This window comes from Heterodontus francisci, chromosome 18 (assembly GCF_036365525.1).
Source record: "Heterodontus francisci isolate sHetFra1 chromosome 18, sHetFra1.hap1, whole genome shotgun sequence".
Taxonomy (NCBI): Eukaryota; Metazoa; Chordata; class Chondrichthyes; order Heterodontiformes; family Heterodontidae; genus Heterodontus; species Heterodontus francisci.
Window position 1 is genome coordinate 1,512,188 of NC_090388.1, and position 26,840 is coordinate 1,539,027.

General features: G+C 44.5%; 2 protein-coding genes across 7 annotated transcripts in view; one reads left to right on the plus strand and one right to left on the minus strand.

Moving 5' to 3' along the window:
• Positions 1-26,840, plus strand: part of zdhhc17 (zinc finger DHHC-type palmitoyltransferase 17) — a 257,851-nt gene that overhangs the window by 204,120 nt on the left and 26,891 nt on the right. Inside the window, exons 14-18 of one of the 4 annotated variants that reach the window (XR_010976801.1) lie at positions 673-756; positions 839-996; positions 2,112-2,206; positions 20,020-20,178; positions 22,892-23,387. Coding sequence is in view for 2 of the 4 variants with exons in the window: in XM_068050091.1 (XP_067906192.1) it covers positions 673-756; positions 839-996; positions 2,112-2,206; positions 4,968-5,106 (476 nt within the window). In the remaining 2 variants the exon portion in view is untranslated. Of the gene's footprint in view, positions 1-672; positions 757-838; positions 997-2,111; positions 2,207-4,967; positions 6,260-20,019; positions 20,179-22,891; positions 23,388-26,840 lie in introns of those variants that run through there. The other 3 variants (XM_068050092.1, XM_068050091.1, XR_010976802.1) reach the window with 3 other exon arrangements.
• LOC137379376 (cysteine and glycine-rich protein 2-like) overlaps positions 21,989-26,840 on the minus strand; it is a 52,876-nt gene continuing 48,024 nt past the window's right edge. For all 3 annotated transcript variants that reach the window (XM_068050093.1, XM_068050094.1, XM_068050095.1), the window contains one exon: positions 21,989-22,318. In XM_068050093.1, coding sequence (XP_067906194.1) covers positions 22,242-22,318 — 77 coding nt within the window. In that variant the 3' untranslated portion in view covers positions 21,989-22,241. The remainder of the gene's footprint in view (positions 22,319-26,840) is intronic.

The following is a 26,840-nucleotide window of genomic DNA, read 5'->3' on the forward strand; positions in this document are numbered from 1 at the left end:
AGTTCAAATTCTAATGTCTTAAAGCATAAAAGGAGACCATTCGGCCCATCCTGCCTGTGCCAACTCTTTGAAAGAGCTATCCCGTTAGACTTACTGGACTAATTATCCAGAGACATGAGTTCAAAACCCAAAATGGCAATTTGTGAACTTGAATTCAGGTAATTAAATAAAAATTAAGAATAACAAGCCACTATCCATAATTGTGACCATGAAGCTATCAGATTGTCATAAAAACCCATCTGGTTCACTAATGTCCTTACCCGGTCTGGCCGACATGTGACTCCAGATCTGCAGTAATGTGATTAACTCTTAACTACCCTCTGAAATGGCCTAACAAGCTAGTCAGCTGGATCAAACTACTATCAAAAGTAACTCTCTAGCTCACAGCACTGTGGAAACACATTTGTCCCACAGGACTGCAGCAGTTAAAAAAAAAAAGGCCCACCACCACCTTCCAAAGGGGCAGCTAGGGATGGACGATAAATGCTGCCCTTGCCAGTGTTGCCCACATCCTATCAATATTTTTTTTTTGAAGCATCTAATTATAATTGCAATGTTTTAATTTTATTTGTGACTGAATCAAACAGCGGGTTTGTGAAGATTGTCTCCTGTTAGCTGTTTAAATAATAGAACCATCTGAAGTTATAGCTGAACATTTTCCATGTATTCTAGGAGCTGGGAACCACAGATACTTCATTGGATACCTGTTCTTCTTATTAGGCATGATCATTTGGATGATTTATGGCTGTTTCTTATGTAAGTAACACACTGACTAGAATCTGCTCTGCTTCCTGTTGTTCCTGGGAGATATTTATGGGAGGTTAACTTTTCCCTTCAGACTGGAGTGTCCACTGTGAGACCAACTACCCAAAAGACGGATTCTGGACATACATCACTGAAATTGCGAGCTGCTCTCCGTGGGTTTTCTGGATGTTTCTGAATAGTCTCTTTCACTTCCTGTGGGTGGCTGTGTTACTCATGTGTCAGATGTATCAGGTAAACAGGGAAAACCTTTTCCTTCCCAAATTTCAGATCTGTAAGATTACAGCCATTGAGCTTTATGGGCTGGATCTTGTTCTGCCCAAGGCGTTTTGTTCCGTGGCAGGGGGGGTGCTGAAGATGGCTGCAGATGAGGCCCACCACTGACCTCGAAGCCGAGAGGATCCGGCCTGATCCGACGGCGGTGAGTCTCCATGGCAGACCCCCTCCTGCTGGGCGACAGGACCACAATTTAAATATTCAAATGAATCAAATTAATAAATTTAAATAGACTTACCTGCGATCTTGAGGGCCTGCCGCGATCTTCAGTGCGGCGGCTGGCACTCCTGCACCTTCAGATCCATGTCCGGGGAAACGAGGCACCACACTGGTGGGGAGGGGGAGCTGGTAAGATTTTCAGCGCAGTGGTGGTGGGGCTGGAAACGGGGTCAAATACACGTAATGGGTGTGGGGATTGGTGGGAATGGTTGAACCTTAAACTTTGTGCAGTTTGGGGGGAAGGTTGGATGTAAAAGTTAAGTGTTTTTGGGGAGGGAAAGGGCAAATAGTTATTGGAGGGGTGGGAAACAGAGGAATAGATACATTATAAATGTATCTATTTAATTTTGTGGCTAGGACTTTGAAAATTTAAATTGGGCGGCAGGGCTGGCTGTCCTTTAAAGTGCCTGGCACAGGCAGCTGATGCCATAGCCAGGGATGGACAGCCCGCCCCCTACACAAGATTGGGGGTGCGGGACGCCCAGCTATTGGACTGAATGGTTTTGTTTTTAAATTCAGTTGCCTGAGCCCTAAGCTCTGGAAATCTCTCGCCACCGCCCCGTCTCCCCACCTCTCTGCCATTTCTTTGCCATCTCTCTCCTTCTTTAAGTTGCTTCTTAGAACCTACGTCTTTGATTAAATTTCTCCAGTGAAACACGGATATTATACGATGTTAAAAGACCTATATAAATGCAAGTTGTTGTATAATTTCCAAAGATTGAAGCCTTTATTTTGTTTCAATTTAAAGAAAGGGCCTGAGAATGATTCCCAGCTTTAAGACTTGCAGGCATGTTAGTTGAAGTAAACCACTTCCTTTGTTGAAATGTTAACTGGTTTCTTTCTGTTTGATGAAGATCGCTTGTCTTGGAATAACCACAAATGAAAGGATGAATGCAAGACGCTACAAGCACTTTAAAGTTACAACAACCACTATTGAAAGTCCCTTCAAGTAAGTAACTGTTTGTGTCTACCCTTCAAGTGTGGTACTAACATTGCAGATTGGAAAGTAATAAATGTAACCCCACTATTTAAGAAAGAAGGGAGAGAGAAAGCAGGGAACTACAGACCTGTTAACCTGACATCAGTAGTAGGGAAAATGCTTGAATCTATTGTAAAGGATGTGATAACTGAGCACTGAGAAAATAATTGTTGGATTGGGCGGCACAGTGGCGCAGTGGTTAGCACCGCAGCCTCACAGCTCCTGCGACCCGGTTCGGTTCTGGGTACTGCCCGTGCGGAGTTTGCAAGTTCTCCCTGTGACCACGTGGGTTTCCGCGAGGTGCTCCGGTTTCCTCCCACAGCCCAAGACTTGCAAGTTGATAGGTAAATTGGCCATTGTAAATTGCCCCTAGTGTAGGTAGGCGGTAGGAGAATTGAGGGAAGGTGGAGATATGGTAGGGGACATGGGATTAATATAAATGGGTGCTTGATGGTCGGCACAGACTCGGTGGGCCGAAGGGCCTGTTTCAGTGCTGTATCTCTCTATGACTAACATGGATTTATGAAAAGGAAATCAAGTTTGACAAACTTGTTAGAGTTTTTTGAAGATGTAACGAACAGAATAGATAAGGGAGAACCAGTGGATGTGGTGTATTTGGATTTTGAGAAGGTTTTCGATAAGGTAGTGGTAATGTCACTGGACTAGTAATCCAGAGACCAGGCTAATTCTCTGGGGTCATGGGTTCGAATCCCGCCACAACAGATGATGAAATTTGAATTCAATTAATAAATCTGGAATTAAAAGCTAGTTTAATGGTGACCATGAAACAATTGTCGATTGTTGTAAAAACCCATCTGGTTCACTAATGTCCTTTAGGGAAGGAAGAATTCTGCCATCCTTACCAGGTCTGGCCTACAGCAATGTGCTTGATTCTTTAAAAAAAAATGCCCTCTGAAACGGTCTAGCAAGCCACTCAGTTCAAGGGCAATTAGGGGTGGGCAATAAATGCTGGCCTAGCCATTGACGCCCACATCCCACAAACAAATAAAAAAATATATACTGGCATAGATTGAGAATTGGTTAATGGACAGAAAACAGAGAGTAGGAATAAATGGGTCATTCTCCGGTTGGTAGGCTGTGACTAGAGAGGTACCACAAGGATCAGTGCTTGGGCCTCAGCTGTTCACAATCTATATCAATGATTTGGTTGTGGGGACCAAATGTAATATTTCCAAGTTTGCCGATGACACAAAAGTAGATGGAAATGTGAGTTGTGAGGAGGATGCAAAGGGGATTTAGACAAGCTAAGTGAGTGGGAGATGGAATATAATGTGAATAAGTGTGAAGTTATCCATTTTGCAAGAAAAACAGAAATGCAGAGTGTTTCTTAAATGGTGAGATTGGGAAGTGTTGATGTCCAAAGGGACCTGGGTGTCCTTGTTCATTAGCCACTGAAAGCTAACATGCAGGTGCAACAAGAAATTAAGAAGGCAAATTGTATATTGGCCTTTATTGCAAGAGGATTTGAGTACAGGAGTAAAGAAATCTTGCTGCAATTATATAGAACCTTTGTGAGACTGCACCTGGAGTATTGTGTACAGTTTTGGTCTCCTTACCAAAAGAAGGATGTACTTGCCATAAAGGGAATGCAACAAAGGTTCACCAGACTGATTCCTGGGATGGCGGGTTTGTCCTATGAGGAGAGATTGAGGAGACTGGGCCTGTATTCTCTAGAGCTTAGAAGAATGAGGTGATCTCATTGAGGCATACAAATTTCTTATAGGGCTCGATAGGGTAGATGCCGGAAGGATGTTTCCCCTGGCTGGGGGTTGTCTAGAACCAGAGGACACATGCTGGGAATAAGAAGTAGGCCATTTAGGGCTGAGATGAGGAATTTCTTCACTCAGAGGGTGGTGAATCTATGGAATTCTCTACCCCGGGGCTGTGGATGCTCAGTCATTGAGTATATTCAAGACAGAGATTGATAGATTTCTAGATATTAAAGATATCAATGGTTGTGGGGATAGTGTAGGAAAATGGTGTTTAAGTAGCTGATCAGCCATGGTCTAGTTGAATGGCAGAGCAGGCTCGAGGGGCCGAATGGACTCCTACTCCTCCTCTTTCCTATTTCCTATGTACTTCAGGCATGCTGAACTGACATTCGACAGTGCTGAAATCAGTCAGAAAAAACTTGCAGGGAAAAAAGTTGAAGGTTTTATAATGAGTTTATATATAGTTTTTTTTAATGGTGCAAGTAATTTACCCAGAACAGCAGACCTGAAAGGTTATATCCATCAGGAAAGGCTGAACAGGCTGGGGCTTTTTTCCCTAGAAAAGAGAAGGCTAAGGGGTGACCTGATCGAAGTCTTGAAAATTATGTAAGAGTTTTGATGGGGTAGACGTTGATAAGATGTTTCCACTTGTGGTGGAGACCAGAACTAGGGGCATAAATATAACTAATAAATCCAATAGGGAATTCAGGAGCAGCCTCTTTCCCAGAGTGTTGAGAATGTGGAACTCGCTACCACAGGGAGTGCTTGAGGCATATAGTGTTGATGTATTTTAAGGGGAAGCTGGATAAACAGATGGGGGAGAAAAGAATAGAAGGACATGTTGATAGGATGAGATGCAGAGGGGTGGGAGGAGATTCATGTGAAGCTTAAACACCAGTATGGGGCAGTTAGGCTGAATGGCCTGTAAATTCTAAGTGACTTTGATGCATTCAGATAATTGAATTGTTTTTCTCTGTTTCTCTCCCCCCCACAACCAGCCACGGTTGCATTAGGAATATCATAGACTTCTTCGAATTTAGATGTTTTGGCCTCTTTCGGCCTGTAATGGTGGACTGGACACATCAATATACAATAGAATACGACCAGACATCGGGCACTGGCTATCAGCTTGTGTAGTGGGATCCATGCCCACAGGGTGAATCAACTTCACCATCAGCCCTTCGAACTGGTGCCTGACAAATTTCCTTCATTTTCTTCTCCAATACCGACAACCTAAATGTGTTGCTGAGAGGAGATGACATCCTGTGGTACTTTCATCTGGATCCGTCACATTGAGAAATTAAACAGGGACAGTTTCGCTGCCTGTTTCTTTTCCCCATTATGATCAAGCTGTGCTGTTAACTGACGGCTGAAAGGGACCCTTTATTTAAAAGAAACAGACTGCTTTTCATGGGAATTAGTTTTTAACATAACATGTTGGCTCAGATTCCGCCATCACAGAAACAATGAGGTATGAATTCTGGAACTCCGATTCTGGCCCATTTGTTCAAGAAAATGGGTGCTCCAAATTGGTCATACTCACCAGAAACATACAGAGATGCATCTGTTTCAATGTGCTGCTTATTAAGCATTATTTACATGGTACTTTAACTTTCCTAGCGGAATGTCAAACCTCGTTGTCCAAATTCGTGTGCAGAGGTAACATCCAAATCCCTTTGTATAAGCTGTTCATTATCTCACATACTTTGCTTTTCCTTTTTAATCATGGTTTTAAAGAATGAATCAATGTCCATCTTGCAGTTCAAGATAATTAGGTGTTAATAATTGTTGACAGGAAAATCATGAGCGTGCACCACTGTACTGTCTGTCTCACTTGTCTGCGATAGGGTGGGTTTGCACAGTTCTAAGGCAGGCTGTGCTGCAATGAGCATTAAAACTATTTATTTTGATTGGGGTTTGGAAGAGGGAAAGCTTGTTTCACCCATCTGGTATCTCTCGGACAGTGTCTGCTGTTTGATCATAGATCTGCAGCACCGGCTGCAGAGTGATGCACAGGATGGCGAGTGGCTCTCACTGGAAGGGGATTGGAGAGAAAAACTGCCTCTTCGATTTAAAAAAAAATCTCAACTTGGATCACTTCAATGCATTTTTACAGCCCTTTTGGTTTGTCACAATTATCTATAAACTGCTTTCTAGAAACTAACATTTCCAGACAGTTGAGAGTTTGCTATGGTAACAAGCTGAAGAAACCTGTGTGAAATGCTTTATATCAGCTCCTGCAGCCGGTGTAAAGATTGGTTGTATCTGTATATAAATTATTTATCAACTAGTTTTACCAGTGCGTAATTTTGTCAGTGTTAGTTTGGAGCTATGAACTTGACTTTCAACTCCACCACAAGGAAAAAAGTGTAGGAATGTAGTTCATTTACTTCCAGTGGTGCTGCTGTTGATAAACTAATCAACCCATTGAAATCACTGCATGTCTGAAGCTTGGCAAAAAATAAATTTTTAAAAATGGCAGCTCCCTAGACTGTAGGACATAAAACTTCACAACAGCTTAAAGTGTTATTTCAGCTTCTTTCCCTTAAGAGGAAGATCAGTGAATTAGTAAATAGTGAGTGTCCTGTGTTTGCAAAGTACAATAATTTTCAGTAGCTGTTTATTTTGTAGTGGGAGGCACGCATAGTTTGTAAGCGACGTATCAGATATCAAGATTTGCAGTATTGTAATATTAGTCAACTTGAATGTTTATCAGGTTTAAAAATAGCAAGAACACTTTCTCTCTGACACAGATTGGAGCGTATAGCCAGTCTGTGATCACATGGGATTCAACATCACATTGGGAAGGCTCTCTGAGTGTGAAACCTGTTTGAGGGGGCAGGACTGCAATCGAGGGCCTGTTTTACACTCCGTTCGATTCGTTTCAATGAGATCAAGGACCAGGCAGGAGTAAAACAGGTCCAGGGTGTGTCCTTATTGACCCCTTTACACCACCTGAGGAGAATTTCACCCCTTTTAAAGTTTAACACACTGGTATTTATCATGATGACTTTCCTCTGTACTTTAATTTTTGAATAACCTCTAATTTGCCCTCAGTTTAAATTCTGTAGTCACTGGCCCACGCCAGCTTTATTTTTATTGTGTGTGTGTCGCAGTAATTAAGAGTTTTACATCTCACTAATACTCGGGAGACACTACATTCTGCAAATTGTGAATATTGTTCTGTTTTTGTATGACATTATTTATAACTGTGCCAAGTGTTTTGTTTTGCTACTATCCAACCCTTTATGTACAATGTGGAGAGCAAAATATAGGACTGTAATATTAAACAAACTGGCTGTTCTTACAGTGGTTGGATCAGTTTGTCAAATTTTGTAAATTATTGAGCTAATAAATCAGCTTCCAATCATTCATCGCTATCAAACAGGACTTGCTGTCTGCTAGGTGTTTGTTTTGTGTGACTGCAGTCAGTCACTGGTTGAAGTCTATATTCATCGTCAATCCTTTTATCAGCACCTCTTTGTAATTTGCCTCTAATTGTTGTACCTGCTCTTGATCTGATTGTTTCTTTTTGCAAAACTTTGATTTTTACTTTCCATGCTTTCAGTAGTAGAGTCATAGTGGTACAGCATAGAAACAGGCCCACCGTGTCCATGCTGACCATAATGCCTATCTATACTAATCCCACCTGCCTGCATTAATTCCATATCCCTCTATGCCTTGCTCATTCAAGTACCTGTCCAGATGCCTCTTAAATGTCGCTACTGTTCCTGCCTCCACCACCTCCTCTGGCAGTTCATTCCAGATACCCACTATTCTTTGTGTGAAAAATTTACCCTTTTGATCCCCTTTAAACCTCCTCCCTCTCACCTTCAATCTATGCCCTCTAGTTTTAGTCACCCCTACCATGGGAAACAGACTCTGGCTATCTACCCTATCTATGCCTCTCATAATTTGATATACCTCTATCATGTCCCCTCTCAGCCTCCTTCGCTCCAGGGAAAACAGACCCAGCCTATCCAATCTCTCTTTATAACTCAAGCCCTCCAAACCAGGCAATATCCTTGTGAATCTTTTCTGCACCTTCTCTAGCTTAATCACATCTTTCCTGTAGTGCGGTGACCAGAACTGCACACGGTACTCCAAATGCGGCCTAACCAACGTCACGTACAACTGTAACATGACGTCCCAACTCTTGTACTCAATGCCTCGGCCGATGAAGGCAAGCATGCCATACGCCTTCTTCACCACCCTGTCTACCTGTGTTGCCACTTTCAGGGAACTATGTACTTGCACCCCAAGGTGTCTCTGCTCAACAACACTCCCCAGGGCCCTGCCATTCACTGTATATGTCCTGCCTTGGTTTAACTTCCCAAAATTGAATTTGTAACTTTAATTGCAGTTTCCCACCATTTTGGCACGATGCTCACAAGTGACCTGATTCCGAGCGGTCTCATTCCTGACGAGGCCAAGGGGTTCCCTCAGACCGAGCAAGCACTCGGGCTGGAGCCTATAAACACAGTGACCCTAACCAACATTCCCAGCTGAACCACCATGGAGGAAAGCTGCTGCAATAGGCAGTCCCACTGAGAGATTCCACCAGGTGACTGAGCCCCATCATCCAGACAGCGGAAGCTCCATCCATTAACCCCGCCTCCACCCTTCATAGATTCACGCCTTTCTGAACCCCATGCGCCCCCCCCCCCCCACCCACCCCCAGCTTGCTGACTCAGTGCATCGCCATTTAAATTCAAAGGGAAGTTGACGACTGAGTGGATTTTCCAGTCAGTTGGCAGGAGGTGATTTTTTTGTGGCTGTGACAGTATTTTGTTTGTTTGCACCAGTAAGCATAGTCTTACACTTACCCCTCTCCCACTAAGCCTTGCAATTTATTGTGCCAGTCCTCGACAGACTTCACTGATTTCCCATGTCCCTGCCAACATTCTTCTGCTTCACTGCTCCTTTCTTTCTAAAACCAACCCAAGATCTTTGCACCGTTCTTTCAGTCCTATCTCTTACCTAAATTCTATCCTCCCACATGGATCCAGTTCCTCCTATGATCTGCAAGTTGTTGTAAAGAAGATATTTAAAAGCAAAATTCAATTCTTATAGAGGCTTTGTTTTTCCTCATGGTCCTGTTTGATCACCAATGTTAAACCTATAAAATCACTTTGTGTGTGAGTGAAAAAGACTGAGGCAACCTGATGTGAACTGTTGGAGTCCTTGGTGAGCATTCTGCTTGAGGTCTCCAAAGATTTGTCTTTCACTAAAATATTCATCCAAACAGGAAAAAGCTGTCAACCAAAAAATGGGATGTCATTAACTCCCAGCATGGACAGGGTCGTCTGTGGCTCAGTGGGTGGCAACTCTTGTCTCTGAGTCAGAAGTTTGTGGGTTCAAGTCCCACTCCAGGGACTTGATCACAAAATCTTGGCTGACACGCACAGTGCAGTACTGAAGGAATGCTGCATTTTCAGAGGTGCCGTCTCTCAGATGAGACGTTGAACTAAGGCCCCATTTGCCCTTTCAGGTTGATATGAAAGTTGCCATCTTTGAAGAGCAGGGGAGTTCTCTTTAGTGTCCTGGCAAATATTTATCCCTCAACCAACATCAGTAAAACAGATTATCAGATTTGCTGTTTGCAGGAGCATGCTGTGTGCAAATTGGCTGCTGTGTTTCCTCCACAGTGACTACACTTCAAAAGTACTTCATCGGGCTGTAAGCGCTTTGGGACCTCCTGAGGGTGTTGAATAAGCAAGTTCTTTATTCAATTTTTTTTCTCCATTTTATAAGTTAGAAGTTTGATAAAACAGCCGTTTCGCTTACTGTCTCTGGCCTTTTAACTCTGTTCTGTTCAGAGAGCTGATAGTTGATGTAGCAAAACCACATTAGCATCCATGGAATATAAGGTTTGCACCATCAGTTTTCCATGTGGGAAATTCCTGATTTTTGTTGTTTTGTCAGGGACGTGGGGAAGTGGTAGTATCTGACATTGTCATCCTGGACCATTGCAGTTCCTGCTCAATGTTAGATGAATGGGGGAACCTCATTTGGAGATGCTGTTTGATTAGGAAAAAACCTGAAAAAGGAGGAATTGGAACAGAATGGCCGATAGAAAATGTCAGTATCCAAGCCATGAACCACCCACAAAAACCCAACAAAATGAATCTGGTCAAGATGTATGAAACATGAGATACTGAACACTCATTGCTATGGTTGTTTTATACTGGGCTGGGCCCTGGACAGAATATAAGGTGAACATAATGTAAGAAATAGGAGCAGGAGTAGTCCATTCGGCCCCTCAAGCCTGCTCCACCATTCAATATGATCATGACTGATCTTGGGCTTCAATTCCACTTTCTCACTCGCTCCCCATATCCCTTAATTCCTTGAGACACCAAAAGTCTGTCTATCCCAGCCTTAAATATATTCAATGAGGGCACGTCCACACCCGCTGGGGTAGAGAATTCCAAAGATTCACAACCCTTTGAGTGAAGTAATTTCTCCTCATCTCAGTCCTGAATGATTGGCCCCTTATCCTGAGACTGTGTCCCCATGTTCTAGATTCCCCGACCAGCGGAAACATCTCAGTATCTACCCTGTCAAGCCCCTTCATAATCTTGAATGTTTCAATGAAGTGAAAGTTCATTCTTCTAACCTCCTGAGAATATAAACCCAATTTACTCAGCTTCTTATCATAGGACAACCCTCTCATCATAAATGTAGAGGGGATGATCAAGAAGTTTGCAGACGACACAAAAATTGGTCATGTGGTTGATAGCAAGGAGGAAAGCTGCAAACTGCAGCAAGCTATCAGTGACTGGTCAGGGGGGCAGAACAGTGGCAAATGGAATTTAACCCAGAGAAGTGTGAGGTGATGCATCTGGAGCGATCAAACAAGGCAAAGGAATACACGATTAATGGGAGGATACTGAGAGGTGTGGAGGAAGTGAGGGACCTTGGAGTGAATGTTCACAAATCTTTGAAGATAGCAGGACAGGTCAATAAGGTGGTTAAGGCAAGTGGCATCCTTTCCTTCATTAGCCGAGGCATAGAATATAAGAGCAGGGAGGTTATGCTGGAACTATATAAAACATTGGTTAGGCCTTGAGTACTGTGTACAGTTCTGGTCACATCATTACAGAAAGGATATAATTGCACTAGAGAGGGTACAGAGGAGATTTACGAGGATGTTGCCAGGACTGGAAAATTGCAGCTATGAGGAAAGATTGGATAGGCTGGGGTTGTTCTCCTTGGAACAGAGAAGGCTGAGGGGAGATCTGATTGAAATATACAAAATTGTGAGGGGCCTGGATAGAGTGGAGGTTAGCAGACAGGTCAGTGATTAGGGGGCATAGATTTAAAGTGATTGGCAGAAGGATTTGAGGGGAGATGAGAAATTTTTTTCACCCAGAGTGTGGTGGGGATCTGGAACTCACTGCCTGAAAGGGTGGTAGAGGCAGAAAACCTCACCTCATTTAAAAGCTGTCTGGATGTGCCTCTCAAGTGCTGTAACCTGCAGGGCTACGGACCAAATGCTGGAAAGTGGAATTAGGCTGGGTGGCTTGCTTTTTTTTCAGCCAGCGCAGACATGATGGGCCAAGTGGCCTCTTTCTGTGCCTTAAACTTTCTATGATCTCAGGGACTAATGTAATGAGCCTTTGCCGTACTGCCTCCAATGCAAGTAATTCCTTCCTTAAATGTGGAGACCAAGATTGCAGACAATATTCCAAGTGTGTTCCCAATAAGCCCCACACAATTGTAGCAAGACTTTTTTCTTGTACTCCAATCCCCTTGCAATAAAGGCCAACATGCCTTTTGCCTTCCGGATTGCTTGTTGTACCTGCATGTTAACTTGCTGCATTCCTTGTACAAGGACACCCAAATCCCTCTGAATGTCAACATTTACAAGTTTCACACCTTTTAGAAAATATTCTGCTTTTCTATCCGTACGACTAAAGTGAACAACTTCACACTTCCCCACATTATACTCCATCTGCCATCTTGTTATCCACTCACTTAACCTGTCTATATTTCTCAGCAGCCTCTCTGTCCTTCTCACAGCTTACATTCCCATCTAGCTTTGTATCGTCAGCAAATTTAGATACATTACTCTCTGTCTCTTTGCCTAAGCCGTTAATATAGAGTGTAAATAGCTGAGGCACTTGCGGCACTTCTCTCGTCACAGCTTACCAACTTAAAAATGCCCCTTTTATCCCTATTCTCTGCTTCCTGTCCTTTAACCAATCCTCTATCTATGCTAATATATCACCCCCAACTCCATGAACCCTTATCTTGCCTATTAACATTGTGTGACACCTTATCGAATGCCTTTTGGAAATCCAAGTACACTACATCTACTGGTCCCCCTTTATTTACCCTACTAATTACATCCTCAAAAAAACTAATAATTTTTCAAATAGAATTTCCCTTTCATAAAACCATGTTGACTTTGTCTGATCATACTATGAATTTTCTAAGTGCATTGTTAAGATTTCCTTAATAACAGATTCCAGCATTTTCCCAATGACTGATGTCAGGCTAACTGGCCTGTAGTTCCAAGTTTTCTCTCTCTCTCCTTTCTTGAATAGCGATGTTACATTTGCTAACTTCCAATCTGCTGGGATCGTTCCAGAATCCAGGGAATTTTGGAACATCAGAGCCAGTGCATCCGCCATCTCTGCATCGATCTCTTTTAGAACCCTGGGATGCAGTTCATCAGGTTCGGGGATTTGTCAGAATTTTAGTCCCTTGTGTTTCTCCTGTACTTTTTCCATTAATTTCTTCACTTGTACTAACCCCTAGGTTACTGTCTATTTCTTGTCTGTAACTTGTGTCTTCTACTGCGAAGGCAGACACAAAATATTTATTCAATGTCTGCCATTTTCTCATTCCCCATGATCATTTCTCCTGTCTCTGTTTCTATGGAACCAACTTTTACTTTAGCCACTCTCTTCCTTTTTATATACATGTATAAGTTCGTACAATCTGTTTTAATATTCCTGGATAGTTTACTCTCTTTTCCCTTATCAACTTTTTGGTGGCCCTTTGCTGGTTTCTAAAACGCTCCCAATCCTCAGACTTACTACTGTTCTTTGCAAAATTATAAGGTGCTTTCAAAAGTTACTTTTTCTGCAAAATAACAAAATATTTGGGCCTCATTTAGAATGACTGTATCTGCCTCACACTGGGGTATCTTGAAGGTTTGGACAAGAAAAGCACCAGCAGATTGATTGCCAGTATAAAACACCTTAGCGACTGAGACAGGCTCAAAGAGCTGAGCCAAGGGTTGACTCGAGTGTATTGATCAAGCTTTATAAAATAAATGGAAACAGTAGCACACTGGTCATGTTACTGGACTAGTAATCCAAAGGCCTGCACTAATGCTGTAAAGACATGAGTTCAAATCCCACCATGGCAGCTGGAGAAAATTTTAATTTAATCTGGAATAAAAAGCTAGTCTCAGTAATGGTGACTATGAAACTACTGGATTGTTGTTTAAAATCTATTGGTTCACTAATGTCGATTAGGGAAGGAAATCTGCCATCCTTACCTGGCCGACATGTGACTCCAGACCCACAGCAATGTGGTTGACTCTTAACTGCCCTCTGAAATGGCCTAGCAAGCCACTCAGTTGTATCAAACCGCTACAGAATAAAACTGGACAGACCACCTGTCATCGACCTAGGCACTGGAAATGGCAAAAGGCATACTCTGCCCAGGTGACCTGGCAAAGTCATCCTCACCAACACCTGGGGGCTTGTGCTAAAATTGGGAGAGCTGTCTGACAGGTGGACTGGGGCCTATTGGGTACAAAGAAGATAATGTATGCTGAGAGGCACAGGGCCAGTCTATCATACTTAGTATCAGTGTTTACTAAGGACGAGGAATCTGACAAAATAACAGCAGAAGCAGAGAGAGAAGAGGCACTAGAAAGGGTAAAAACTGAGAGGGAGGAGGTACTGAAAAGGCTGGCAATGCTTAGAGTAGATAAGTCACCTGATCTGGATGCCTTGCATCCCAGGTTGCTAAAGGAAGTGGGGGTGGAGATAGTGGAAGGGCTTGTCATAATCATCCAATCTTCCCTGGATATAGGGGAGGTAATAGAGGATTGGAGAGTGATAAATGTGACATCCTTATTCAGGGTGTAAGGACAGTCCTAGCAACTACAGGCCAGTTAATTTAACATCAGTGGTGGGTAAGGTTTTAGAAACAATAATCAGGGAAAAAACAGACACTGGGAAAGGTTTGAGTTAATGAAGGAGAGCCAACATGCATTTGTAAAAGGCAGATCATGCTTGACTAATCTAATTGAATTTTTTGATGAATTAACAACGAAGGTTGGTGAAGGGAATGCAGTTGATGCTGTCTATATAGATTTTAAGAAAGTATTTGATGAAGTACCACATAAAAGAGTAGGCGGTGGCGTAGTGGTATTATCACTGGACTAGTAACCCAGAAACCCAGGGTATTTCTCTGGGGACATGGGTTTGAATCTCACCACAGCAGAAGGTGGAATTTGAATTTAATTAATAAATCTGGAATTAAAAGCTAGTCTAATGATGGACATGAAACCATTTGTCGATTGTTGTAAAAACCCATCTGGTTCACTAATATCCTTCAGGGAAGGAAATCTGTTGTCCTTACCTGGTCTGGCCTACGTGTGACTCCAGACCCACAGCAATGCGATTAACTCTTACATGCCCTCGAAATGGCCTAGCAAGCCACTTAGTTGTACCTAACCGCTACGAAGTCAATAAAAAGGAATGAAACCGGATGGACCACCCGGTATCGACCTAGGCACCGGAAACGACAATGGCAAACCCAGTCCTGTCGACCCTGCAAAGTCCTCCTTACTAACATCTGGGGGCTTGTGCCAAAGTTGGGAGAGCTGTCCCACAGACTAGTCAAGCAACAGCCTGACATAGTCATACTCATGGAATCATACCTTAGAGACAATGTCCCAGACACTGCCACCACCATCCCCGGGTATGTCCTGTCCCACCGGCAGGACAGACCCAGCAGAGGTGGTGGCACAGTGGTATACAGTAGGGAGGGAGTTGCCCTGGGAGTCCTCAACATCGACTCCTGACCCCATGAAGTCTCATGGCATCAGATCAAACATGGGCAAGGTAACCTCCTACTGATTACCACCTACCGCCCTCCCTCAGCTGATGACTCAGTACTCCACCATGTTGAACACCACTTGGAGGAAGCACTGAGGGTGGCAAGGGCACAAAATGTACTCTGGGTGGGGGACTTCAATGTCCATCACAAAGAGTGGCTCAGTAGCACCACTACTGACTGAGCTGGCCAAATCCTAAAGGACATAGCTGCTAGACTGGGTCTGCGGCAGGTGGTGGGGGAACCAATATGAAGGAAAAACATACTTGACCTTGTCTCACCAATCTGCCTGCTGCAGATGCTTCTGTCCGTGGCAGTAGTGGTAGGGGTGACCACCGCACAGTCTTTGTGGAGACGAAGTCCCACCTTCACATTGAGGATACCCTCCATCGTATTGTGTGGCACGACCACCGTGCTAAATGGGATAGTTTTCGAACAGAACAGGGCATCCATGAGGCGCTGTGGGCCACCAGCAGCAGCAGAATTGTACTCAGCCACAATCTGTAACCTCATGGCCCGGCATATCCCCCACTCTACCATTACCATCAAGCCAGGAGACCAACCCTGGTTCAATGAAGAGTGCAGGAGGGTATGCCAGGAGCAACCTCAAAATGAGGTGTCAGCCTGGTGAAGCTACAACACAAGACTATCTGCGTGCCAAACTGCATAAGCAGCATGCGATAGACAGAGCTAAGCGATCCCATAACCAACAGATCAGATCTAAGCTCTGCAGTCCTGCCACATCCAGCCCTGAATGGTGGTGGACAATTAAACAACTAACTGGAGTAGGTGGCTCCACAAATATCCCCATCCTCAATGATGAGGGAGCCCAGCACATCAGTGCAAAAGATAAGGCTGAAGCATTTGCAACAATCTTCAGCCAGAAGTGCCGAGTTGATGATCCATCTCGGCCTCCTCCTGAAGTCCCCAGCATCACAGATGCCAGACTTCAGCCATTTCGATTCACTCCGCGTAATATCAAGAAACGACTGAAGGCACTGGATACTGCAAAAGCTATGGGCCCTGACAATGTTCATGCAATAGCATTGAAGACCTGTGCTCCGGAACTCGCCGCACCCCTAGCCAAGCTGTTCCAGTACAGCGACAACACTGGCATCTACCCTGCAATGTGGAAAATTGCCCAGGTATGTCCTGTACACAAAAAGCACGACAAGTCCAACCCGGCCAATTGCCGCCCCATCAGTCTACTCTCAATCATCAGTAAAGTGATGGAAGGTGTCATCGACAGTGCTATCAAGCGGCACTTGCTTCGCAATAACCTGCTCAGTGACGCTCAGTTTAGGTTCCGCCAGGGCCACTCAGCTCCTGACCTCATTACAGCCTTGGTTCAAACATGGACAAAAGAGCTGAACTCAAGAGGTGAGGTGAGAGTGACTGCCCTTGACATCAAGGGAGCATTTGACTGAGTATGGCATCAAGGAGCCCTAGCAAAACTGAGGTCAATGGGAATCAGGGGGAAAACCCTCCACTGGCTGGAATCATACCTAGCGCAAAGGATTGTGATTGTTGGAGGTCAATCACCTGAGCTCCAGGACATCACTGCCGGAGTTCATCAGGGTAGTGTCCTAGGCCCAATCATCTTCAGCTGCTTCATCAATGACCTTCCTTCAATCATAAGGTCAGAAGTGGGGATGTTCGCTGATGATTGCACAATGTTCAGCACCATTCGTGACTCCTCAGATACTGAAGCAGTCCGCGTAGAAATGCAGCAAGACCTGGACAATATCCAGGCTTGGGCTGATAAGTGGCAAGTAACATTTGCGCCACACAAGTGCCAGGCAATGACCATCTCCAACAAAAGAGAATCTAACCATCTCCCCTTGACATTCAATGGCATTACCATCGCTGAATCCCCCTCTATCAACATTCTAGGGGTTACCATTGACCAGAAACTGAACTGGAGTAGCCATATAAATACCGTGGCTACAAGAGCAGGTCAGAGGCTAGGAATCCTGTGGCGAGTAACTCACCTCCTGACTCCCCAAAGCCTGTCCGCCATCTACAAGGCACAAGTCAGGAGTGTGATGGAATACTCTCCACTTGCCTGGATGGGTGCAGCTCCAACAACACTCAAGAAGCTCGACACCATCCAGGACAAAGCAGCCTGCTTGATTGGCACCCCATCTACAACCATTCACTCCCTCCACCACCAACGCACAGTGGCAGCAGTGTGTACCATCTACAAGATGCACTGCAGCAATGCACCAAGGCTCCTTAGACAGCACCTTCCAACCCAAGACCTCTACCAACTAGAAGGACAAGGGCAACAAATACATGGGAACACCACCACCACCTGCAAGTTCCCCTCCAAGTCACACACCATCCTGACTTGGAACTATATCGCCGTTCCTTCACTGTCGCTGGGTCAAAGTCCTGGAACTCCCTTCCTAACAGCACTGTGGGTGCACCTACCCCACATGGACTGCAGCGGTTCAAGAAGGCAACTCACCACCACCTTCTCAAGGGCAATTAGGAATGGGCAATAAATGTTGGCCTGGCCAGCGACGCCCACATCCCATAAATGGATAAAAAAAAAGGCTGATTACCAAAAATGAACCTCAATCCTCATTGAATAGGAGGGTCAGTGTCCAATTAAATATTTTTTTTAAATGGTTTAAGGACAGAAAACAGTGAGTTGTGGTAAATGTTTGTCTTTTCAGACTGGAAGATAGTGCACAGTGTGTTCCCCACGGATCAGTGCTGGGACCACTGCTTTTTTTGCTATCTCTAAATGATTTGGATCTTGGAATAGAGTAGAATTTCAAAATTTGCCAATGATACCAAATTTGAAGGAGTGGCAAACAGTGAGGATGATGCGAACTGCCTGCAACAGGACATAGTTGGGCTAGCAGAATGAGCAGACCAGTAGCAGATGGAATTTAATACAGAAAAGTGCGTGGTGATGCATTTTGCTGATGCATTTTGGTGATGCACTAAAGAGTGTGCAGGAACAGAGGGACCTGGGGGTGTGTGTGCGTCATTCTTCAAAGGTGACAGGACATATTGAGAGAGTGGTTTGCAAAGCAGATGGTATCTTGGACTTCATAAATAGAGATATTGAGTACAAAAGCAGGCAAGTTATGCTGAATCTTTATAAAGCTCTGGTTACACTCCAACTGGAGTATTGTGTCCAGTTCTGGTCACCACACTTCAGGAAGGATGTGAGGGTCCTTGAGAGGGTGCGGAGGAGGTTTACCAGAATGGATCCAGGGATGGAGAGTTTTAGTTACAAGGTTAGGTTGGAAAAGCTGGGGTTGTTCTCCCTGGAGCAAAGGAGATGGAGGGGGGATTTGATAGAGGGGTTCAAGATTATGACAGGCCTGGTAAGTTAGAAAAGGAAAACTGTTCTTATTAAGTAATGGTACAAGGACTAGGGAACACAGATTGAAGGTTTTGGGCAAAAGATGCAGGAGGAATATGAAGGAAGAAGTTTTTTATGCAGCGGGTGATAGAAGTGGAAACAATGATGTCAAAAGGAAATGGGTTTGGCATTTGAAGGAAATAAATTTGCCGGGCGACAGGGAGGGAGAGTGGGACTGACTGAATTGCTCTGCGGAGAGATGGTATGAAGTCAATAGGTTAAATGGCCTCCTCTACACTGTAAATGACTATGACTTGTCAAGCAACAGTCTGACATAGTCATACTCAGCATATATTACAGCCAATCTCCCATACTCCCAACATCACCATCCCTAGGTCCGTCCTGCCAATGGGAGGTGACTCAGTGGTACACATTGGGGGGGGGCGGCGTGAAAGAGTGGCCTTGGGAGTTCTCAACATTGACTCGAGACCCCATGAAGTCTCGTGGCATCAGGTCAAACATGGGCAAGGAAACCTCCTGCTCATTACCACCTACCACCCTCCCTCCACTGATGAAGCAGTGCTTCTCCATGTTAAACACTGCTTGGAAGATGCACTGAGGGTGTCAAGGGCACAGATTGTACTCTGGGTGGGGGACTTCAATGTTCATCACCAAGAGTGACTCGGTAGCTCCAGTGCTGGCCAAGTTCTGAAGGACATATCTGCCAGACTGGGCCTGCAGCAAGTGGAGAGAAAACCAACAAAAAGGAAAAACATGCTTGACCTTGCCCTCACCAATCTATCTGTCGCAGATTCATCTGTCCAGAACAGTATTGGTAGGTCCTTGTGAAGACGAAGTCCCGTCTTCACCCTGAGGACAGACATCCTCCATCGTGTTGTGTGGCACTACCGCTGTGTTAAATGGGATAGATTTCGAACAGATCTAGCAACTCAAACTGGGCATCCCTGAGGCACTGTGGGCCATCAGCAGCAGCAGAATTGTACTCAATCACAACCCGTAATCTCATGACCCGGCATATTCCTCACTCTACCATTGCCATCAAGCTGGGGATCAACCCTGGTTCAATGAAGAGTGCAGGCAGTATGCCAGGAGCAGTACGAGGCATACCTCAAAATGAGATGCCAACCTGATGACGCTACAACACAGGACTACTTGCATGCTAAACAGCGGAAGCAGCCTGTGATAGAGCTAAGCAATCCCACAACCAACAAATTCAGATCTAGGCTCTACAGTCCTGTCACATCCAGTCATGAATGGTGGACAATTTTAAAAAAAACTAACCAGAGGAGGCTCCACAAATGTCCCTATCCTCAATGATGTGGGCCCTAGCATTTCAGTGCAAAAGATAAGGCTGAAGCATTTGTAACCATCTTCTGCCAGAAATGCTGAGTTGATGATCCATCTTGGCCTCCTCCTGAGGTCTCCAGCATCACAGATGCCAAACTTCAGCCAATCTGATTCACTCCACATGATATCAGAAAACGGCTGAAGGCACTGGATACTGCAAAGGTTTATAGACTGTCACACTCACAAGTAGTGCAACAATTTAAATTACAAAAATATACTGAAGAGTTATTTAAAAAATCAGAATTTAAGACGACTGATACATTTTTGCCTTCCAGTAGATGGAGGACAGTCATATGACAAATACCATCTCCTGCATTAAAATACACATGTCTGCGAAGCACTAAAATTCATTAACCCCGTCTGCATTGAAGTGAGACAGCTCATCACCATTGGGGACCAAAGTGGCAATCTGTGTGTGGAGCTGGAGGGCATTGGTGAGGTTTTAAACGATTACTTTTCATCTGTGTTCACTATGGAGAAGGACGATGTAGGTGTAGAGATCAGGGAGGGGGACTGTGATATACTTGAACATATTAACATTGAAAGGGAGGAAGTTTGAGCGGATTTAGCGGGCTTAAAAGTGGATAAATCCCCAGGCCCAGATGAGATGTATTCCAGGCTATTACGTGAGGCAAGGGAGGAGATAGCAGGGGCTCTGACACAAATTTTCAAATCCTCTCTGGCCACAGGAGAGGTAACAGAGGATTGGAGGACAGTGAATGTGGTACCATTATTCAAGACAAGTAGCAGGGATAAAACAGGTAATTACAGGCCGGTAAGGCTAACATCAGTGGTAGGGAAACTATTGGAAAAAAATTCTGAGGGACAGGATTAATCTCCACTTGGAGAGGCAGGGATTAATCAGGGATTGTCAAGGGGAAAACATGTCTAACTAACTTGATTGAATTTTTTGAGACGGGGACGAAATGTGCAGATGAGGGTAAAGCAATTGATGTAGTCTACATGGACTTCAGTAAGGCTTTTGATAAGGTCCCGCATGGGAGATTGGTTAAGAAGGTAAGAGCCCATGGGATCCAGGGCAATTCGGCAAATTCGATCCAAAATTGGTTTAGTGGCAGGAGGCAGAGGGTGATGGTCGAGGGTTGTTTTTGCAAGTGGAAGCCTGTTACCAGTGGTGTACCCCAGGGATCGGTGCTGGGACCCTTGCTGTTTGTAGTGTACATTAATGATTTAGACGTAAATTCAGGAGGTATGATCAGTAAGTTCGCAGATGACACAAAAATTGGTGGTGTTGTAAATAGTGAGAAGGAAAGCCTTAGATTACAGGACGATTATAGATGGGCTGGTAAGATGGGCGGAGCAGAGGCAAATGGAATTTAATCCTGAGAAGTGTGAGGTGGTACATTTTGGGAGGACTAAAAGGCAAGGGAATATACAATGGATGGTAGGACCCTAGGAAGTACAGAGGGTCAGAGGGACCTTGGTGCACTTGTCCATAGATCACTGAAGGCAGCAGCACAGGTAGATAAGGTGGTTAGGAAGGCATATGGGATTCTTGCCTTTATTAGCCGAGGCATAGAATATAAGAGCAGGAGGTTATGCTGGAGCTGTATAAAACACTAATTAGGTTGCTGCTGGAGTACTGTGTACAGTTCTGGGCACCACGCTCTCGGAAGGATGTGATTGCACTGGAGATGCACTGCAGCAACTCACCAAAGCTCCTTTGACAGCACCTTCCAAACCCGTGACCTCTACCACCTAGAAGGACAAGGGCAGCAGATGTATGGGAACACCACCACCTGCACCTTCCCCTCCAAGTCGCACACCATCCTGACTTGGAACTATATCACCGTTCCTTCACTGTCACTCTCATTTCAGGATTTATTGATGTCCCTTTGTCTTGAGGTTTAATTTGAACTAGTACCCTTGCTTAACTTTTTCAAATCCATTTGTGTACCTCTGTAAAGGTTTCCTTCCCGTCACCTTTCAAAAGGGATCGACATTAAAATTTTAGCAATGGGTGTTGGAAATTTCAAAACTGAGTAACAGATTTTTGAAACATCAGGATATTCAAGGATATTGAGCCAAGTTGTGTAAAATGAAGCGAAGATCCAGATTAGCCATGATCTAATGGAATAGCTGGACAGGCTCCAGAGACTGAATGACCTTTATGTTCCTAAATAGCTAAAATAATTCTGGTTAGATAGCAGAATATAATAAAGAAATTTGCAACAATTAGGTCAATAATGCAGCATAAATCAATGGAAGAAAAAACTTTATTGCTTCAAAGTGTGTTCATATACAACAGTGTGTTGTCGGTTCTATGGAAATACAATTGTTTCACTGGCAGCGAGTAACGTAGAAGAGGTTTAGAATAAACTGCGCTTTGGAATTGCCTGGCAACCACCTCTGCTGTATTCATCTGGTTATGTTATAATCTCCCAACTACTGGAACATCAGGTATCTGAAGGGCCTGATACTTGATACTGTGTACTGCAGGATAATTCATTCCTGAGCTTTGGAAGGGGAGGGGTCGTTACTGTGTGTGTATAAGGCCACTGGCACCTTGACCAAATCCAAATCCTTTAGGTCCAAAGTTCTTGCTGTAGCAACCTGCAAGGAGAGAGAAAAATACACACTGTCAATCTAGAATGTTTAGAGAGAACTACAGTGCAACGAAAACAGTAAACTTGACATTATCATAGAACGCAGCTTGAAACATTACTAAAAATCTTCCCCCTCCCCCCACCTTTGTTTCTAAAACAGGTATAAATGAGTCAAATTCAATCAAAATAAGGTGACGTGATAGTCAAAAGAAAAGGACATTAGAAACAGAAAGGTTGTCTGGTCACAGCATCTGGGGAGGCCCCTCAAGCAGGTCCAGCTATTCAATTAGATCACAGCTGATCTGTACCTCAGCTCCATTCATCCGCCTTTACTCCATATTCCGCAATACCCTTCCCCAACAAAAACTATTGCTCTCAACTCTTGAAACTTTTCCAGTGACCACCACCTCCCGCGCACCCCTCCCCCACCCCAGCAGCTTTTTTTGGGGCGGGGCGGGGAGAGCAGGGATGGTCAGTTCCAGATTTCCACCACAGTTTGTGTGAAGAGTTAACATTTAGGTGTTGCATTGGGTTGGGACTCCACACAGAGGGTTAACCCTTTTCTCTCCTCTCTCCACAGATTTCCACAACCTTCTCTTACAGTTTCAGCTTTCCATCACCTGCAGTGTTTTCACTTTGCCATTTATTGAAGGACGGCAGAGGAGAGAATTCACAAACGTGCAGTTGCTTTGACAAGCAACACATTGGTAACAATCCCCTGCTGGAGCCGTGTGCACTTGGATATCAGCAACTTGTGGATTCCTGGGATGTGGATCTGGGATTTCCCATTACCAGCAGCAGCATAAATATAAAATGTTGCCTCTTCAGATTTCAAATGTTAATGAGGCTGACAATATAAAAACAATATTGTGATTCAGCAATATTTTAAATGACACATCAAGCTACAGGTCAACAGGTTTCTGTGAGAATTACTTCTTAGCCTTAATTCTGAAAATGAAAGTCAGGTATTCCCTGAAATGCAAACTGGTCAAGTCAGCAGTACCTTTTTTTTTAGAATTAGAACATTACAGTGCAGTACAGGCCCTTCGGCCCTCGATGTTACGCCGACCATCTGACCTACACTATTCCATTTTCATCCATATGTCTATCCAATGACCACTCAAATGCCCTTAAAGTTGGCGAGTCTACTACTGTTGCAGGCAGGGCGTTCCACGCCCCTACTACTCTCTGCGTAAAGAAACTACCTCTGACATCTGTCCTATATCTTTCACCCCTCAACTTAAAGCTATGTCCCCTCGTGTTTGCCATCATCATCCGAGGAAAAAGACTCTCACTATCCACCCTATCTGACCCTCTGATTATCTTGTATGTCTCTATTAAGTCACCTCTCCTCCTCCTTCTCTCTAACGAAAACAACCCCAAGTCCCTCAGCCTTTCCTCGTAAGACCTTCCTTCCATACCAGGCAACATCCTAGTAAATCTCCTCTGCACCCTTTCCAAAGCTTCCACATCCTTCCTATAATGCGGTGACCAGAACTGCACGCAATACTCAAGGTGCGGCCTCACCAGAGTTTTGTACAGCTGCATCATGACCTCGTGGCTCCGAAACTCGATCCCCCTACTAATAAAAGCTAACACACCATATGCCTTCTTTACAGCCCTATTAACCTGGGTAGCAACTTTCAGGGATTTATGTACCTGGACACCAAGATCTCTCTGCTCATCTACACTACCAAGAATCTTCCCATTAGCCCAGTACTCTGCATTGCTGTTACTCCTTCCAAAGTGAATCACCTCACACTTCTCCGCATTAAACTCCATTTGCCATCTCTCAGCCCAGCTCTGCAGCCTATCTATGTCCCTCTGTACCCTACAACACCCTTCGACACTATCCACAACTCCACCGACCTTCGTGTCATCCGCAAATTTACTAACCCACCCTTCTACACCCTCATCCAGGTCATTTATAAAAATGACAAACAGCAGTGGCCCCAAAACAGAACCTTGCGGTACACCACTAGTAACTAAACTCCAGGATGAACATTTGCCATCAACCACCACCCTCTGTCTTCTTTCAGCTAGCCAATTTCTGATCCAAAGCTCTAAATCACCTTCAACCCCATACTTCCGTATTTTCTGCAATAGCCTACCGTGGGGAACCTTATCAAACGCCTTACTGAAATCCATATACACCACATCCACGGCTTTACCCTCATCCACCTGTTTGGTCACCTTCTCGAAAAACTCAATAAGGTTTGTGAGGCACGACCTACCTTTCACAAAACCGTGCTGACTATCGCAAATGAACTTATTCTTTTCAAGATGCTTATAAATCCTATCTCTTATAACCTTTTCCAACATTTTACCCACAACCGAAGTAAGGCTCACAGGTCTATAATTACCAGGGCTGTCTCTACTCCCCTTCTTGAACAAGGGGACAACATTTGCTATCCTCCAGTCTTCCGGCACTACTCCTGTCGACAATGACGACATAAAGATCAACAACAACGGCTCTGCAATCTCCTCCCTGGCTTCCCAGAGAATCCTAGGATAAATCCCATCTGGCCCAGGGGACTTATCTATTTTCACTCTTTCCAAAATTGCTAACACCTCCTCCTTGTGAATCTCAATCCCATCTAGCCTAGTAGGCTGTATCTCAGTAATCTCCTCGGCAACATTTTCTTTCTCTACTGTAAATACTGACGAAAAATATTCATTTAACGCTTCCCCTATCTCCTCTGATTCCGCACACAACTTCCCACTACTATCCTTGATTGGCCCTGTTCTAACTCTTATCATTCTTTTATTCCTGATATACCTATAGAAAGCCTTAGGGTTTTCTTTGATCCTATCCGCCAATGACTTCTCGTGTCCTCTCCTTGCTCTTCTTAGCTCTCCCTTTAGATCCTTCCTGGCCAGCTTGTAACTCTCAAGCGCCCTAACTGAGCCTTCACGTCTCATCCTAACATAAGCCGCCCTCTTCCTCTTGACAAGCGCTTCAACTTCTTGAGTAAACCACGGCTCCCTCGCTCGACAAATTCCTCCCTGCCTGACAGGTACATACTTATCAAGGACACGCATTAGCTGCTCCTTGAATAAGCTCCACATTTCGTTTGTGCCCATCCCCTGCAGTTTCCTTCCCCATCCTACACATCCTAAATCTTGCCTAATCGCGTCATAATTTCCTTTCCCCCAGCTATAATTCTTGCCCTGCGGTATATACCTGTCCCTGCCCATCGCTAAGGTAAACCTAACCGAATTGTGATCACTATCACCAAAGTGCTCACCTACATCTAAATCGAACACCTGGCCGGGTTCATTACCCAGTACCAAATCCAATGTGGCATCGCCCCTGGTTGGCCTGTCCACATACTGTGTCAGAAAACCCTCCTGCACACACTGGACAAAAACAGACCCATCTAAAGTACTCGAACTATAGTATTTCCAGTCAATATTTGGAAAGTTAAAGTCCTCCATAACCACTACCCTGTTACTCTCACTCCTGTCGAGAATCATCTTCGCTATCCTTTCCTCTACATCTCTGGAACTATTCGGAGGTCTATAGAAAACTCCCAACAGGGTGACCTCTCCTCTCCTGTTTCTAACCTCGGCCCATACTACCTCAGTAGACGAGTCCTCAAATGTCCTTTCTGCCGCTGTAATACTTTCCTCATTTGTAATACTCTTTAATGAAATAATGCAGGCACCATCCGAGAGAGAGACAAAAGGAGGGAGCGAGGGATGGAACGTGCAACAGGAAGGAGAGGAGAGAGCGAGGGAGAGGAGAGAGGGAGAGGAGGGAGGGAGCAAGGGAGAGGACGGAGCTAGGGAGAGAGAGAGGGAGAGGAGGCAGAGAAAGAAAAAAAAGAGAAAGGCCAATTGTGAAACTGAATTCAGTGAAGCTGGTTGTTTCTAGGCTGCCATCAGGAACCTAAGAAATAGGAGTAGGCCATTCGGCCCCTCGAGCCTGCTCCACCATTCTACAGCTCACGAGATCTTCGACCTCAACACCACTTTCCCGCACTATCCACATATCCTTCAATTCCTTTAGTGCCCAGAAGTCTATTGATCTCAGCATGAATATACTCAGCAGGGACCACGGAAGCTCTCAGATTGCTGCAAAAAACCCAATGATTCACTAATGCCTTTCGAGGGAAGGAACCTGCCCCCCCCCCCCCCCCCAGCCCCGACCCCCTGTGGCCTACATATGACTGCAGTTCCACATTCTGTGGTTAACTCTAAATGCCCCTGGGGTAACAAGGGATGGGTAATAAATGCTGCCTTGCTAGTGTCCATCCACACGGCTACATAAAGAATTATGAAATGAAAGCAATACTGATGAATGCTGGAACTGTTAACTGGAGGTATGAATGGATATGAGGCAAAGGTGTGTTTTATGGAGTTAGGTCACAGATCAGGGATAATCAACTGAGAATTCTGCAAAGAAAAAGGAACAAAAAGTGTAAGAAGATCCCAAGACAAGAGATTTTCCACTAAAATAACAACAAAATACTGCGGATGCTGGAAATCTGAAATAAAAACAAGAAATGCTGGAAATTCTCAGCAGG